The 16289-nt window shown below is 52.4% G+C and overlaps 3 protein-coding genes across 3 annotated transcripts; 2 read left to right on the top strand and 1 right to left on the bottom strand.

Moving 5' to 3' along the window:
- Positions 1-2118: 2118 nt before the first annotated feature.
- On the bottom strand, positions 2119-4520 carry LOC123189976 (protein WHAT'S THIS FACTOR 9, mitochondrial). Its single transcript, XM_044602516.1, has 2 exons — positions 3032-4520; positions 2119-2340 (listed from the first exon to the last, which is right to left on the bottom strand). Exon 1 carries the CDS (start codon positions 4311-4313, stop codon positions 3099-3101), a length of 1215 nt encoding a protein of 404 aa, XP_044458451.1. The 5' UTR covers positions 4314-4520; the 3' UTR covers positions 2119-2340; positions 3032-3098.
- A 264-nt stretch (positions 4521-4784) lies between these two features.
- Positions 4785-6322, top strand: LOC123189977 (uncharacterized). The gene is made up of 2 exons (XM_044602517.1): positions 4785-5334; positions 5428-6322. Exons 1-2 carry the CDS (start codon positions 4870-4872, stop codon positions 6061-6063), a joined length of 1101 nt encoding a protein of 366 aa, XP_044458452.1. The 5' UTR covers positions 4785-4869; the 3' UTR covers positions 6064-6322.
- Positions 6323-14529: 8207 nt separating this feature from the next.
- On the top strand, positions 14530-15367 carry LOC123185790 (blue copper protein). The gene is made up of 2 exons (XM_044597614.1): positions 14530-14747; positions 14843-15367. The coding sequence occupies exons 1-2, from the start codon at positions 14579-14581 to the stop codon at positions 15256-15258; spliced, it is 585 nt and encodes a 194-aa protein (XP_044453549.1). The 5' UTR covers positions 14530-14578; the 3' UTR covers positions 15259-15367.
- Positions 15368-16289: the final 922 nt, after the last annotated feature.

Here is a 16289-nt window from a genome sequence, read left to right as displayed (position 1 = left end):
AAGTGCAATCTCCTGGAAAGCATCAGGATGGCGTACTAACATAACAAACATGAAAGCCCTAACCCAGGGACTGCCTACTCAGGCGATCGCCGGCTGCGATCCCTGGCCATCTTGTTCCAGCCACACAGAGCCATAGCCGCTGCACCACCGTGGTCTATCAGTGCGTCCTCGACAGCAGCAACAGCACTATCGTCAAGCTTGAAAAAATCCCTCATGGCCACAATCACTTCAGGGGGGAGCTGCTCCTTGAATCTCTCCGTGAACACATTCAGGGTCGAAGCGGTGACATCTTCACCATCTTTGGTTATGCCCAGGCTGTGACAAACAAGGCGCTCAGCCACCTTTGCAACCGGGGCAGCCGGCGTGCGGTTGGAAGGGCGCCTGATCCGTTGCAGAGAGATCCCGCCTTCCTTGGAGATCCTCATGCCTGCCAAGGTCTTCCGACGGGCTGCTGGAGGGCTTGGCCTCGGTGATGCCATGGGTGCTTCAGAAGGTTGCACAGATGTGAGCGGCAGGAGCGCCGGCTGTTTTGAGCAGAAGAGCGTTGCTGGAAGCTCTAGACAGGGCACAACGAGCTCCGCCAAGCCAGCGGGCAGGTCGTGTCCAGCATCAACAAGGCAAGCACGGGTTGGCGAAGGGGTTCGCTGCAGGTTGGCAACGAAATGACTACATCTGACAATTGAAATGTCAAGCCAAATTGGCAGTAAGCCAGTAAAATGTGCATACTTACTGTAGAAGCTTGCTGTTTCTTCATTCTTGCTACTGGCGAATCCGGCAGCTTCTTCGTTTCAGCTTTACTGTAATCTTAGCTGGTGGCTTGCTGTGATTCTGTCGTCATAAACCTGAAATTTCCCATTGTCCTGAAGGTATGTGACTCCATACGGTGACAGTTGTTGTATCCACTGAATTACACAGGCAGAATTGGTTCACTTATAAGCTTACAACGTTCCATCTTTTGCATTTACATCAACAAGCAACAAATCATGGAACAAAGTATGCAGTCCGCTGGGCCACCTAACGGTAGCACTTTGGCATTCAGTACAAAAAATGTGGCGAACTCAACATGTGACCTCGCCTGATGCCTTGATAGTATCGCCAAACAAACTGTCTTCAAACGGATATCAAGACCATTTTTATTTATGTGTAGACAGATAGCCGGTACTATTGATTCACCAACAGGTGCAATACACATGCACAATTGAATCAGTAACAAGTTTACGACATCCCATCTTCAGCATTTACATCAGCACGGAACAAAACTGCCTAGCAAATTATGAAGTCCAAGGAACTCTGATAGCAAAATGAAAAGAAGGCAAGAAACCTGGACAAATAATTCTTTGGTCGGCAAACGCAGATAAGTGCAGTGAAGACCGGGGTTGATCAAAGGAGCTCAACATGTCAGCACCATTTATGATGGAAACAAAACAATTTCTAGCATTCCCAGAGGAACTGATACCCACACCAAGCAACATCAATTGGCAAGACTTCGTAAAGCAACTTATATCAATCACCCAGGTGTGCACAGTGCACACTGAGACTGAGAAGATGGCTTAATATTACACACAATACTTATGCTCTGACAACAGACCTACTGGAGCAGAAAATCATCTGCCAAATTCAAGGAGTGAAGTGAACTGACGCAGAAGAGCATACCACCTGATTTCCTAACCTTGGAGTTGGAGCCTTGGAGGTGCCAGTTGAAAAACCCAAGATACTTGAAAGTGGTATCAGTTTCTGAGCATTTCAGGTTTTAATATGGCATTTAAGACTTGTAACCTCTAAAATTATCATTGAAAGTCACACTGAACTTGCTACAGAAATTTCATGCAGGGCAAATTAAGCCAGACATAACCAAAACCGCACCATTTTTAAGAAAACAAGAAAGAAAGAACGTGGCTTCAGAATAATCGTGGCAAGCTCAAATCATTTGTCCTACAGAAGTTGCCAAGACTGCAAAGGGGGTCAGCATCACTTTGGCTGGAAAGATTGTAAGGAGCAGGAGTCAGAGACACTGCCACACTCATGTCTATCATTGGTGACTGGTGAGAGAGGCTGGTTGTCATCACAAAAGGTTAGCAACAGATAAATGTTTTCCACCTCACAAATGAGCCAACTTAATCAAGAAATATCTACATTTTATTCCAACTTCAATAAAATTCCAAGCAGATCTTCTGCAATCAAGGAAATCATAGTTTGCATTTGGTCACTGTCTGCCCAAATCTGATCAAATCATCGTCTGCCCAAACAGGATTAAGTCTCACCTACAAAACCGACATCTAATTTGCAGCCATAACCTGGCTAAAGTTCATAACTTAGTCCTTGTGAGGCTTGCTTCATGCCCTGAAATAGAGACAGAGAGAATTAAGCGTCTCGAAGCTAGGCTATCCAACATCCAGGTATCAAGCTGCCTTCTGAGTTATTTCTAATTTTCTAGCCCCCATGACAAGCAATATTATAAGGGTTAGAGTACCTCTAGCACTAGACACTACATTATGGCTTGACAGTTTCTAATATACCAACAAGAATAATGGTTTCCCCAAGAAGATGTGATAACATCTTTTTCCCTCAAAAAGAGAAAAGAAAGGAAGATGTGATAACATCTTCTACAGTAATACCCCCTTTGGCAAATACAGCCACTCATTACAACAATCAACAAACCTAAGATAGCTGCAACTCTATTTTGTGTGTGTCACAAATTGAATAAGAAGCTGTACATGAAAATGTGTTCGGTTAACTATCTAACATACAGTTGAATCGTGATGACTCTCATCTCATGCTATCCAGAGAGCAGAGAGAGCCATAGGGACATTCACCTCGACAAATAAAAGATGACCATAGAAACTAGGTATCTAAACAAGCTTTCTACATCTCAAGCAGACAATATAAAATACATCAAAAATTTAGTGGAACTAGCAATTCACAATGGTATTATGATTGCCTTCTGAAACCACTCATTTTCAGGTTGCTGAAAGCCATGTGTGAACCCCTAGTTTACAGGTACTAAGTTGAAACCTGTTGCTGAAATCCTCACCTGAGTGAAGTCACCACCCATTATCTCAAAACAGCAACATGCGGCACGCAGAAATCACCATCCAGTGTCAATCATAACTATCGCGTTCATCATAATCATCATTGCCAGGCCCGTCGTCATCCACAATCTCCATACCAAAGCACTCAACATCAGCATCCTCATCCATCCCCTCTCCTTGAAACTCCTCATCTCCATCCAGTGTACCCTCCTCTTCGTCGTCATCCTCGTCTAAAACCAGCTTGGACAAGCCCTTCCCACGGTACAACACGCCAGTGCGCATCACATACTGTACCTTGTCCCTCACCGCCGCGAGGGGGTGCTTCTCCACAAGCTTCCCCCTCTCATACCCCTCACGAAGCACCAGTGTCGTCGTCTTGCACTTCAACGACAGGTAGAACACTCCAGGATACCGCGTAAACAACCTCGTGAACTTGTGAGGCAGGCCAAGCTCCTCGCGGAGCAACCGGATGGCATTCCTCCGGACCATCTTGTGCACCATCAGCCCGAGCAACTCATGCAGCAAACCAATGTTCCTCTTCTCGTAGATGTCGCTGTCAGGGTCGATCCCTGAGGCATCATCATACGGGGAGATGTAAGGCAGCCGGTGGAAATCGTCCATCCAGGCCTTGACCTTCTTCATCCCTCCGTACCCACGCGGGAACCGCATCGGGAACGCGAGGGGGGCATGCGACGAGGACGGCGGGCGGGACAGGTTGCGGTAGGTCGCCCCGGTGATGGCCTCGGCGTGGCGGCGCTGGAGGGAGGATATGGCGATATCGTCGGGGAGGCGGGAGGCGGAGAGCGAGATGTGGTTATTGGAGACGGCGAAGACGTCGGGGTGGGAGGAGGGGAAGGAGGAGGCGAAGTCGTAGGGCAGGCCGAGGTCGAAGCGGAGCGGGAGGATGGAGGCCAGCGGGAGCGACCTGGAGCGGGTGAGGAGGAGGAGGCGCGCGAGGCGGAGGTGGGAGTCTACGGCGGAGGCGCGGGCGAGGCGCGCGAGGAGGATGTCGGAGGCGGAGGTGAGGGAGAAGGCGGGGAGGGTGGGGAAGCGCGGGTGCGGCTGCTCGGCGAAGAGGGTCGGGTGGCGGCGGAGGAAGCGGAGCACGGGGACGGTGAGGCCGAGCGGCTTCTGGAAGCGCGCGAGGGCGCGGGCCGGCACCGGGGACGACGGCTGGCGGGCGAGGTAGTCGAGCATGAGGCAGGACGCGCGGATGGAGGTGGTCCGGTCGATGATGTGGTCCAGCCCGCGGTTCTTCACCCACTTGAGCCGCACCTTCTGCATGGCGTGGCGGCGGCGGGGGAGGTCGCTGGTGTGGTGAGTGGAGGAGACGGCAGTGGGCGAGGTAGGGTGGCTGGCGGCGCGCGTGGAGTGTTCGGGCAAATGCGCACAAGGAGGGAGCGGCGAGGCGGACAGAGAGACGGAAGAAGAGACAACACGAGTGGGTTCTATGACCTTGCCACTCGGCCCGGTTTAGCCTGGACTGGGCCTGTTTGTTTGGTCGACATAGTTGGGCTTTTCAACGGTCCAGTACTTGTGAGGTTGTGAGCTCAAAAAAAAAACATGACAGTTTGTGACACTTCCCTCGATGGAGAAAGTCCGAAACACTAGCTCGATTTCAACAGCAGCAACACAGCATGCGCGTGACCTCAACAGACGCAGAGCCAGAATCAAACGACTCGAAATACTACGATGCGTCGATGGCAATGGCACGTAAACTTGCACATACCGCGTATAAATTGGGCACTGTTCCAGGTGTTCTCCAATACACCACTTCTCGGCAATATTTGGCAGGGTCGGCCGCGCGCGCACGGGCGACGCTCGCAGACGCCGAGCCAGAATGGCGCATATCCACGTCGAGTCCATGCAGACCGCCGTCCCGACGCGCGTCGCGCTGGAGCGCGGGCGGACGCTGCCCATCGCCGTGACCGGCCCGCCGATCGCGGCCGCGGAGCTGCAGCACCGGTTCCGCGCGGTGCTCTACTACCGCGACCGGCTGGAGGGCGAGGCGATGGCGCAGCTGGAGCAGGCCGCGTGGGTGCAGGAGTCGCTCAGCGAGGCGCTGGCCGACCACCCGAAGATGGCCGGGCGGCTGTGGCGGCGGCACGCCGGCGGCGGCGAAGGGCCGTGGGACTGGGACGTGAAGCTCTGCGACGCCGGCGTGCGGCTGCTCATGGCGTCGGCGGACACGACCTTGACCGCGTTCCTGGAGGCGGAGGACCGCGCGAGCAAGGAGCCCGCGCTGGCGCTCTCGACGGACGTGGAGGCCAAGGACCCCGAGAAGTGTTCCCCTTTCGTCATGCAGGTATACATGCATGAACTCCCCCTTCGTGCATTTTCGTACCTCCTGAGATACAAATCGCAGTCGCAGAAATGTCGTGCTTGCTTCTGGTCGCAGTTGACGTGGTTCCGGGGCGGCGGCTACGCCATCGGCGCGTGCTGCAGCCTGCTCCTCGCCGACCCGCTGTCTTTCATCAACTTCCTCAAGTCGTGGGCGCGCACGCACGCGCAGGTGCAGGCGCAGAACAAGCTCGTCCCCAACCAGATGCTGCGGTACACGCGCTACTTCCGAAACCCACGCGCCGCCACCAGGCGTCTCAGGTCCATCCCCCTCGTCTCCGTGGCCGGCGACGCCGCGACCACCGTGCTCTTCAGGGTCGTCGGCGATGCGCCAGGCCGCCGCGCGCTGGCCGAGGCGTGCGTCGCGCAGGCCAGCGAGAAGCTGGGGGTCGAGAAGCCGACGCGGTTCACGGTTCTCGCCGGCGATGGCCTGGGAGGGCTGAACGTCCTGCGCTCCTGCGCGGGAGGTGACGGGGAGACGACGACGACGACGACGACGCCTCCGGGGCACCTGCTTCGGGACGCGTGCTGGCAAGAGGCCGGTCTCGAGGAGGCCGTGCTGGATGGGTGCAAGCCCGTGCACGTCTCGTGCGGCATCGTCTCGCCGGGTGCCGAGGAGGGCATTGTCGTCGTGATGCAGGCAGGGGGCGGTGCCGAGCTCTTAATCAGTGCGACTGTTCCGAGCGGGAAGTGATTAAGCTGGGCACGCCACGTCACATGATATACGTCCACGTAGTGGTTAAAAAAGATACTCCCTCGGAAACCGATCAATCCACTTATGCGATAAGTAATTTGGAACGAAAAGGGTACTACAACAACATAAATAATGGATCGACGTATTGCTCATGAAACTATAGCAATGCAAATATGAATTCAATCTTATGGAATTCCAACTAAGAATGTGATATTCCATCAAATCAATGTATTTTTAGAGAACCCTGTAGTTTAACCCATACTCATAGCCATTACAGGTACATCGCATTGGATACAAGATCTAAGAAAATACATCTCTACTCTTATTAAAAAACGAGTTGGTAATGTTGTGTGTCTGCCATCTTGTAATATGGACCGTATCTATATCTCACAGACTGAAAGCAAACTATGACAATTTTATAAAAGATACCCGCACCTCTCTTCACATTTACAAATAAGGCCTTGCCTCGTTCATCCTTATCTCCCACAACCTCATTGTTGAGCAATTAAAAAAGGAAGTCTCTGGAACAATCTGGCATGGTGGCCGCTGCCGGCGCCATCCATCACCATGCCTCCGCCCAGTCCGACCACCAGTCACCACAACGCCCCACTTCTCCTCACCTTATCTCTCGTCTTTCTCGAGATATCATTTTTTCGATGAAATTCTCGAGATACCATTTTTCCGATAAAATTCTTGAGATATCATTAGTTTCTACACATGGGATTACTCCTGCATGGGTTAATCGTAACAGGTGTTTTTGTAAAAAAAATGCATCTTGATGTTCCGTGCAATGCACGGGCATCTTGCTAGTAATAACTCCTATAACAAAGATTTACGATGATGTTTCTTGAAGACATCTTCTCCATGGTATAAATCTCTCAAGACGAAATACTCTTAATACTTTAGTAAAATGCAACAATTAGACCGAAGTGACGATATGGCCACCCTCTCAATCCCCCCTCCCGAACTTGATTACTAATAAAGCTTTTTGAAGGACCCCTGAGTCGTTCATCCAAAAGATGAGAAGACTTGAGTAATGAACGTACTTCGGCCGGATGATTTCTTAGAAGTGTAGGCCGTTGAATCACAATATGTGCATTATAGTGTCGAGCAAAGATTCCAGTCCACAAAGAAATAAACCAACAGAAACGGCATGACGCAATAACATAAACTCATTAAATCCGAATAATCAAATCTGCGATGGCACAAATCTCTCTATCACCATTTCACCGCCAAAAAGAACAATAATAACTTCTTTCATGCTCATTAGTGGGCCACGGCCCACTGAAAGCGCATGCGAGCGCTAACACGAATTCAGGGCGCACTAATCATTGGGAAAGAGCTTTCTCGCTCACTTGCTGGAAAGGTTTGATCGACCTCTTTTTTTTGGTTTCTCGTGTTAAAAAAACTCCAGTACACATAAAAAACCGGTTTGCTTCTTACAGATGTTTAAAAGTTCATAATTTTGAACTTTGCATGAATTTAAAAATTGTTCACGAATCCAAATTTTTTGCTGATTTTAAGAAATAAATATTTTTATTCACAAATTTGAAATAAATATTCATGAGTTTGGTAAAAAAATGAAATTTGAAAATTTCATGTTAAAAATGTAAATAAAAAAGAAACAAAGCCGAATTGGAAAACCGGCCCAAAAACAGAAGAAAAAACACAAACAAAACCTGCCCAGAAAACCAAGGGAACCGAAGATTTCCAAAATCGGTGAGTAAAAAAAAACTACCTGGGCCAAACCACATAGGAACTACGGTAGGAGTTGGGCGTTGTGTGCCGATTGGCCTGTACTACCAAATAGGATTTAAAAAAAACAGATAGGATTCTCTTGCCTAAAAATAGGATTCTTTTTTCCTAAAAAACAAGGGAAAAGCTACTGGTCAACCGGTGGATATTTTCCTTCACATCTGCCGTGTTCTATGCTTGACACGCGTCTTGATGAGCAGCGCACCGCTACTCTCTTTCATCCTTATCTCCACCAAAATTCTGGATGTCATCTCACCATGCAGAGCGTTCCGTACTCCAGTTCTTGCAACTGGGCACCTGCTTCGAAAAGGCATACCGCAACAGCCACGCATTCTTCCGTTGACCCTCTCATCCCCTACCTCCATCTCTCCTTCCCAGCCTATTTCCTTGGATCTCATCCCCACCTCTTCTCAAACAAGCACGTTCTTGCAACCCCACCACATTGGCAGCGGCAATTGGCGTCCTTCCTTCGTCGTAAAAGAGTGGGTGATGTAGAGACCATGGGGTGCTCTCTCTGTTGCATCCGTCGACGTTCTTGCAAGTTTTCGCATCAACACTCTTGTTGCGGGAATACACAGAAGAGGCTGGAGATGTTGGGTCCTATTGCAATCGAGGTTTTGCAACAATGGTCTTGTTGCAAAAAATAGAGAAGTTTTGCATCAAGGGTCTTGTTGCAGAAAAAATAGAGAAGAAAAAGTTTTGCAACATGGATTTTGTTGCAGGAAATTAGAGAAGAGAATATTTTGCAACAAATGTCTTGTTGCAGAAAATTAGAGAATAAGAGATTTTTTGTAACATGACTGTTGTTGCAGAAAGTTAGAGAAGAAGAAGTTTTGCAACAAGAGTATTGTTGCAGATTAGAGAAAAAGAAATGACTGATCGCCTCATATAATCAAATAGCTCATGAGGTGGCGGATCTTTTAAAAAGATCTGCCGGCCGACGCGTAGCACCGCCCAAAAAACAAATAGGATTCTCTAAACCCTAAAAAAACAAATAGGATTCTCTTTCCCTTGACAAAGTAAAACAAATAGCTAAAAAAACGGTACTGTAGTTTCTTTTTGCGGGGAACTGTACTTTAGTTTCTGTTAAACTATAAGAATGAGCTCAGTATGCAAGTTGTATTCATCCTCTCAGGGGCAGCATATATAAGAGAGTACACTTTGAGAGAGGGAGAGAGGATACAACGCACGCACACACACGCTAAGCAACAGCCGATCCTATATCCAAGGAGTAGATAGAGACGGCTTGACCCTGCATGGCTCATGCAAGGGCGGTGCCATGCGACTCGCACGGGAGACCAGCACGGCTGGCGCAAGACCAACTTGCCGGTTATGATCTCAGTCTAACAGCCCCCCGCAGTCTCAGCGCGGGCTTGCCAAACGTTGAGGCTGGACCGGAATTGGGTGAATGTAGCAGTAGGCAGGCCCTTCGTGAAGATGTCCGCGTACTGAGAGGTTGTAGGGACATGAAGCACTCGGACCTCGCCGAGTGAAACCTTGTCACGGACGAAGTGAATGTCAATCTCAATGTGTTTGGTGCGGCGATGCTGCACTGGGTTAGCTGACATGTACACAGCAGAGACATTATCACAATACACAACCGTAGACTTGGCGATAGGCTGGTGAAGCTCCTGCAACAACTGGCGGAGCCAAGCGGTCTCGGCAACGACGTGGGCAACGGCCCGGTACTCCGCCTCAGCGCTCGACCTGGAAACAGTAAGCTGTCGCTTCGACGACCAAGATATCAAGTTATCCCCAAGAAAAACGCAAAAACCAGAGGTGGAGCGTCGTGTGTCGGGGCAGCCTGCCCAATCCGCGTCGGAATATGCTAAGAGAGTGGACGGTGAGGATGGGTTAATGTGGAGACCGTAGTCCAGGGTGCCTTTGAGATAACGAATGATGCGTTTGACAAGATTATAGTGGGAGGAACGTGGGGCATGCATGAAGAGACATGCCTGCTGAACGGCATAGGACAGGTCAGGACGAGTGATAGTCATGTACTGGAGGGCGCCGGTTAGACTGCGATAGATAGTAGGGTTATCGAGGAGATCACCGTCAGTGATGGAGAGTTTGGCGCCAGAGTCGATGGGAGTATGGATGGGATGGCAATTGGCCATGCCAGCACGCTCTATGATATCCAAGGCATACTGCCGCTGAGAAAGATGGAGCCCTGTGGGTGAGTGAGTCACGGCAATGCCAAGGAAATGAGAGAGTGTACCGAGGTCAGTCATAGAGAATTCGCCACGAAGGAGAGAGATGATGTAGTGAAGAAAAGAGGTCGATGAGGCCGTAAGAATGATGTCGTCGACGTAAAGAAGAAGATAGGCGGTGTGGTTTGTGGATTTGTAAATGAAGAGAGAGGTGTCGCATTTAGAGGAGACGAACCCGATGGACGCGACAAATGCGGCAAAACGAGTAAACCAGGCGCGTGGAGCCTGCTTAAGGCCGTAAAGAGATTTCTTGAGGAGGCAAACGTGAGAAGGTGCAACAGGGTCTTCGAACCCGAGGGGCTGCTGGCAGTAAACGGTCTCAGCAAGATGGCCATGAAGGAAAGCGTTCTTGACATCTAACTGATGGATAGGCCAGGAGTGAGAGGTAGCGAGGGAGAGAACGACGCGGATAGTGCTGAGTTTGACGACGGGAGAGAAGGTCTCGTCGTAATCAATCCCCTCGGTCTGAGAAAAGCCACGAACAACCCAACGGGCTTTATAGCGAGCGAGCGTGCCGTCAGAGTTGTACTTGTGCCGAAAAACCCACTTCCCGCTGATGACGGGAGCACCGGAGGGGCGAGGGACAAGAGCCCAAGTCTCATTCTGAAGAAGAGCTTGGTACTCATCACTCATGGCGCTGGCCCAGTGTGGATCAACAAGAGCAGCCCGGTAGGTGCGTGGGAGCGGCGAGACACCACGAAAATCAGCAAGGAAGTTGAGGCGGCGTGAGGGTAAGTGAAAGCCGGATTTGGCACGAGTGCGCATGTTATGTGGGTTAGCAGGCGGTGCAACAGCAACGGCCCGCGGAGGGAGGGGTCTGGGGTTGGTAGTGCTACCAGAGGAGGAAGACGAGGGGCTACTATCGATCAATGAAGAGGTCCGGGTGGCGGTGGAATCCGGTGTCGCGGCACTGGAAGCGGCGGGCGAAACGGCTGCCGTGGCAGCGTTTTCGCCGGGCGAAACGGCCGTCGTGGCAGCGTTAGCGCCGGGCGAAACGGCCGCCGTGGCAACGGTTTTGCCGGGCGAGACGGCCGCCGTGGCAGTGCCGTCGCCGGGCGGAGTGGCGGTCGTGGTAGGAGTCCTAACGACTAGCGGTGTGATCACAGGAGCAGAGGAGAGGGTTGGGCCGTCGTAGGACGTCGGGTGGGAAAAGTCTATCGGTGGGGAGGCCGCCGGGGTGTTAGAAAAGGGGAAAACGAACTCATCAAAGACAACATGCCGGGATGTGTACACTTTGTTGGTGGAGCGGTCGAGGCAGCGATAGCCCTTGTGATCGAGGGGGTAGCCGATGAAGACACACGCGACGGAGCGGGCGGCCAGTTTGTGTGGCGTGGTGGCCTCGGTGTTGGGGTAGCACAAGCACCCGAAAACACGCAGGTGAGAATAAGAGGGTGGTGTGTCATGAAGGGTTTCGTGAGGCGTGATGAGGGACAACTTTTTGGTGGGATGAAGGTTGAGAAGGAGGGTGGCGGTGGTGAGAGCATCGGCCCAGTAGCGAGGAGGCATGGATGCTTGAAGTAAGAGCGTGCGGACCACATCGTTCGTCGAACGAATAGCACGCTCGGCTTTCCCGTTCTGGGGCGACGTGTAAGGGCAGGAGAAGCGCATCACCGTGCCAAAGGGAAGCAGAAAGTCGCGGTTTTGGGTACTGTCAAACCCACGTCCGTTGTCGCATTGGAGAGTACGGATGGTACGACCGAAATGCGTGCGGACATATGCATGAAAGTAACGAAACACGACAGGGACATCCGATTTCTGTTTGAGAGGAAAAGTCCATCGGTAGCACGAGAAATCATCAATGACTAAGAGATAATATTTGTTGCCAGAGACACTAGATAAAGGGGCAGTCCAAAGATCACAATGGAGTAATTCAAATGGACCAGTGGTGGAACTAAGAGAGGAACTGAAAGGTAAACGAACATGTTTTCCAGTCTGGCAAGCATGGCACAAGCGCCCATCAGAAACACTTTTATTACAATGATCTAAACTTTTATTGCTATGAAAAGTGGCATCGCCGGGGTGACCCAAACGCCGGTGCCAAAGATCTGTAAGGCGTGAGACGGTGGCGACGTAGGCAGTGGGTGCAGCCGGTGGAAAAATGTCATACAGTTCGCCGCTACTGTTGCACCGGAGGACCTCCGCCTTGGTTGCATAATCCTTCACAGAGAGGCCATGGGGATCAAATTCGACGGAACAGTTGTTATCAGTAGATAAACGACGAATGGACAATAAATCTTTGATGAGATCAGGTGCAACAAGGACGTTATTTAGATAGAGAGGCCGATGGGGGTTTGGAAGAGTAGCAAAACCAATGTGACTAATGTGCAGGGAACTACCATTACCGACATAAACTGGGGGATAACCTGATACAGGGACGACGGAGGAAAGCTTACCAGGATCCGAGGTGATGTGAGCGGAGGCGCCGGAGTCCGTGACCCAGCCGCCGCTCGGAGACTGTAGGGACAGGTTGTGAAGAGCACCCATCAAGGCGGCGTGGTCGACGCCATGTGAATCAGAGGCTGCGGCGGGCGGCGGAGGCAGGAACTGCTGCTGTGGCGGGGCCGGAAGGTATGCCTGCTGCTGCTGGTGGTGATGGAGGTACTGCTGCTGCGGAGGGAACACCGGCATGGGTGCAGGCTGCAGATGAGGGCCGCCGTAGGTGTACCCGTACGCCGGCTGGAGCGGCTGCTGAGGGCCGCCGAACGCGGCGTGTGCCTGAGGACGCGAGCCGAGGAGGCCGGGGAGTGCCCGGGGCGGCGGCGGGAGAGGCATCGGGTAGGCGTACACATGCCCAGTCCAGGGATTGGGGCCGGAGGACGCACCCTGGTACCCCCCGTTGTTGGTGTAGCGCCGCCGCTTGTTGGCACCTTGGTTCGGCGAGGGGGTGCCGGGCTTGCTGCCGCCGCCCTGCTGCTTGGTGACGCTGCCGGAGACGCCCCCCGGAGATGGAGCAGGGGGGCGGCCGTGAGCCGCAAGAGCGGTGTGGGAACCGGCCGGGAAGGCGCCACCGGAGGTCATCTCGTCGTGGAGGAACATGCCGACGGCCTGCTCGAAGGGCATGGGGTTCGGCGACTTCTCGATGATGGCAGCCGTCATCCCGTGGCGATTCCGATCGACGCCCCGAAGAAGCTGGATCACCAGCTCATCATCGTCGACGGGCTTGTTGACGTTGCGAAGGGCGTCCGCGACGGACTTGAGCCGGGCGCAGAAGACCAGGATGGTGGAGTCGCCCTGCTTCACGGCGTAGAGCTCCGTCTTGAGATGGAACTGCCGGGAGCGCTGGTTGTTGAGGAAGAGCGCTTCCAGCTTGGTCCAAAGCTCAAAGGCCGTGGCTTTCCGGTCCTGAACAAACCCGAGAAGTTCAGGACACATGGTGTTGTAGAACCAGGTTTTTACTGCTTTTTTGATGATGGTCCACGTCGGGTCGTGCTGATGATCGGAGAAGTCGGGCGAGACGTGGGCGTTCACGTCAAACTGATCGAAGGCCTCTTCCATCAGCCCACGCCAGATGGAGTAGTTCTTCCCCTGCATGTCGAGGACGATGCGGACACGGTGGAAGATGTTGGCGCCTTCAACGCGCTCGGCATGGAGCTGCGCCGCCGTCTTGAAGTGGGGGAGGGTAGGGGCGGCAAGGAGTGGCAGTGGAGAGGGGGCGACCTGCAGAGGGGAGGTGGCCGGTGGGGGAGGGGGAGGCGAGGAGGAAGCCTGAGGAGCGCCCATGGCGGCGGCGGCCGCGGCGGCGGAGGTTTCCTCGGCCATGGCGGAAGCGAGAAAGGAGGATCACAAAACTAATACCATGTTAAACTATAAGAATGAGCTCAATATGCAAGTTGTATTCATCCTCTCAGGGGCAGCATATATAAGAGAGTACACTTTGAGAGAGGGAGAGAGGATACAACGCACGCACACACACGCTAAGCAACAGCCGATCCTATATCCAAGGAGTAGATAGAGACGGCTTGACCCTGCATGGCTCATGCAAGGGCGGTGCCATGCGACTCGCACGGGAGACCAGCACGGCTGGCGCAAGACCAACTTGCCGGTTATGATCTCAGTCTAACAGTTTCAACCTACTAGAAAACCAAAATCCTCTCCAAGAAGTGAGGGAACAAGTAGCTATAAAAAAGAAGAGTAGAAAACCACAAAAATGGTGAAGATGGCCCGGCACGAGCCTGGAGCGGCAGGAACAGCTTAACCGCCGATACCTAGTACCAACGGCACAAGAGAAAGTTGCGTCACCAAACACCCCCATTCATCCCCGCGATCACATATTCAAATCAGAACAAGCACACGAAGACCGTTGCACCTCCCCATTTTACAACCTTTTCAGCCGCTAGCCCGCGTGTGTCGCTCGCTTAATCAATCTGCAACACCGTCCCCTGGTCGCCTTACAAGATTAGGTCGATTATTTCCAGCGACGCGCTCGAAAGATTAGGTTACCCAATCCTCAACAAGAACCGGCGCTCAGGGAGCTCATATATATCCAAGCTCTTGACGATGCAGTATGAGTTAATTTTTCTTATCTCTGCAATCTGCACTAGCATACATCCATGGCCCAAGCTGGCGTCGCTCTCGCGCTGTGCGCCCTGCTCCTCCACGGCGTCGCCTGGGAGGCGCGGGCGGCGTCGTACACCGTCGGGAACAGCGCCGGCTGGGACATCAGCGCCGACCTCCAGTCGTGGGCCGCCGCCAAGATATTCAACGTCGGCGACGTTCTAGGTATGAATGAATCACGCTACTTACTGTTTTAGCTACGCTTAATGATCAGTTTTGCTTAACCACTTGTCCACGTGCGCCTTGTGATCGATCTGCAGTGTTCACGTACTCCAAGACCCACACCCTGGACGAGGTGGACGCGGCGGGGTTCAAGAGCTGCAGCGCCGCCAACGCGCTGCTCTCCAGCAGCGACGGCAACACGACGGTGCCCCTGACGGCCGGCGGCGACCGGTACTTCATCTGCGGCCACCAGATGCACTGCCTCGGCGGCATGAAGCTGCACGTGCACGTCACCTCGCCAGCCGGCTCCACGCCGCAGGGAGCCCCCGCGGGAACCGGAGCCGGCGCCGGCGCCCCGCTGGCAAGCCCGGGCGCCGCTCTCGGCCCGGCCGGCGGCACCGACGACGACGCCGGCATCCCCAGGCTCGACCTCGGCGGATCGCACCGGGTGGGGGTCGTGTGGCCCGCGCTGACGGCGTTGTGGTTGTGCCTAGCTGCGGCTCTGCTTGCATGAAAGTTTTTGTTTTTAGAAGCGCTGCATGAAAGTTTTTGTCAAACTTATTGCTCGTTCTGAGTGATTTTTAACCATTTCTACTGTGTGTTGTTTATGTGCAAAACGGGTCGATCTGGGCATCAAACGGAGGCCGAAAAATGGCTCCTGGTGGGTGGCCAAAACCTCGCTACTCACGGCCAGGTTGTACAGTACGAAATTGTCGTCTTGTGTCAGCGTGACGCGCCCACATGGACACGCGTCTTGGGCGTACGTACCACGCACTGTTGTTCTTGTTCGGTAGGTTTGTGTATACGTATATACAGTAGCACGGACAAGGGGAGCAGGTGGCGTATCACTTTCGAAGCCGCGGCGCTGTAGGAAGGATGATTTTCACTATGCTGGTAATAAGGTGAATAGCAACGATCTGATTTTATTTGGCAAATGCTAAAAGTATGGCGTCTGATTTTTAGCGTTTGTCAACAAACATCCAGAGTTCCCATGCGAAAAAAGATAAATTTCTCAGACTGTTCACTGTTGCGTAAGATTTGACATGCTCTAAAGTGAAAATTGTCATATAGTGTAAAATTTGTCAGAAAAAACTTTCATATGGCAGCGGGTAATTGCCATGCATTCAATCAGGATCAGACGTTATGTATCTGAGGGTGGGTGTCAGATTTTTAATCCGACATCGAATATATATTAGGGTTCTTTTTATTAGACAAAAAACATCACGGACAAGTAGAAGCTCAAATGTAGGTTTTTGGTATGATACACAGGCAACATCTCCAACAGCTGCCCTAAAGACAGGTTGGGTGGCTTGGGGCAAAAAAGTCTCCAACAACTACCCTATTGATATATTGCCGAAAAAATGCCACCATGCTTAAAATTTTGCTACGAATGTTGCAAATATGCGTCACGCGCTGCCCAATAAACAAAAACGATGTGGTGGAACCCACCATTGCTCGGTGAACTTTCATAGTCACTGCGCTGCCTCACGCCACCTCCGTGTCGGCCAATTACAGTCGCCACCCGCTACCGCAGCTACTTTCGTG

This window comes from Triticum aestivum, chromosome 2A, assembly GCF_018294505.1.
Source record: "Triticum aestivum cultivar Chinese Spring chromosome 2A, IWGSC CS RefSeq v2.1, whole genome shotgun sequence".
In the NCBI taxonomy this organism is placed as follows: Eukaryota; Viridiplantae; Streptophyta; class Magnoliopsida; order Poales; family Poaceae; genus Triticum; species Triticum aestivum.
This window is presented reverse-complemented; position numbering and strand designations above follow the sequence as displayed.

What these genes read in the sequence shown, in the direction of transcription:
- LOC123189976 (XM_044602516.1), bottom strand. Translation starts at nt 4,313, where the DNA reads ATGCAGAAGGTGCGGCTCAAGTGGGTGAAGAACCGCGGGCTGGACCAC.
- LOC123185790 (XM_044597614.1), top strand. Translation starts at nt 14,579, where the DNA reads ATGGCCCAAGCTGGCGTCGCTCTCGCGCTGTGCGCCCTGCTCCTCCAC. An exon ending in CAACGTCGGCGACGTTCTAG is followed by an intron (nt 14,748 to 14,842) that starts GTATGAATGAAT and finishes ATCGATCTGCAG; the next exon opens with TGTTCACGTACTCCAAGACC.
- LOC123189977 (XM_044602517.1), top strand. Translation starts at nt 4,870, where the DNA reads ATGGCGCATATCCACGTCGAGTCCATGCAGACCGCCGTCCCGACGCGC. An exon ending in GTTCCCCTTTCGTCATGCAG is followed by an intron (nt 5,335 to 5,427) that starts GTATACATGCAT and finishes TTCTGGTCGCAG; the next exon opens with TTGACGTGGTTCCGGGGCGG.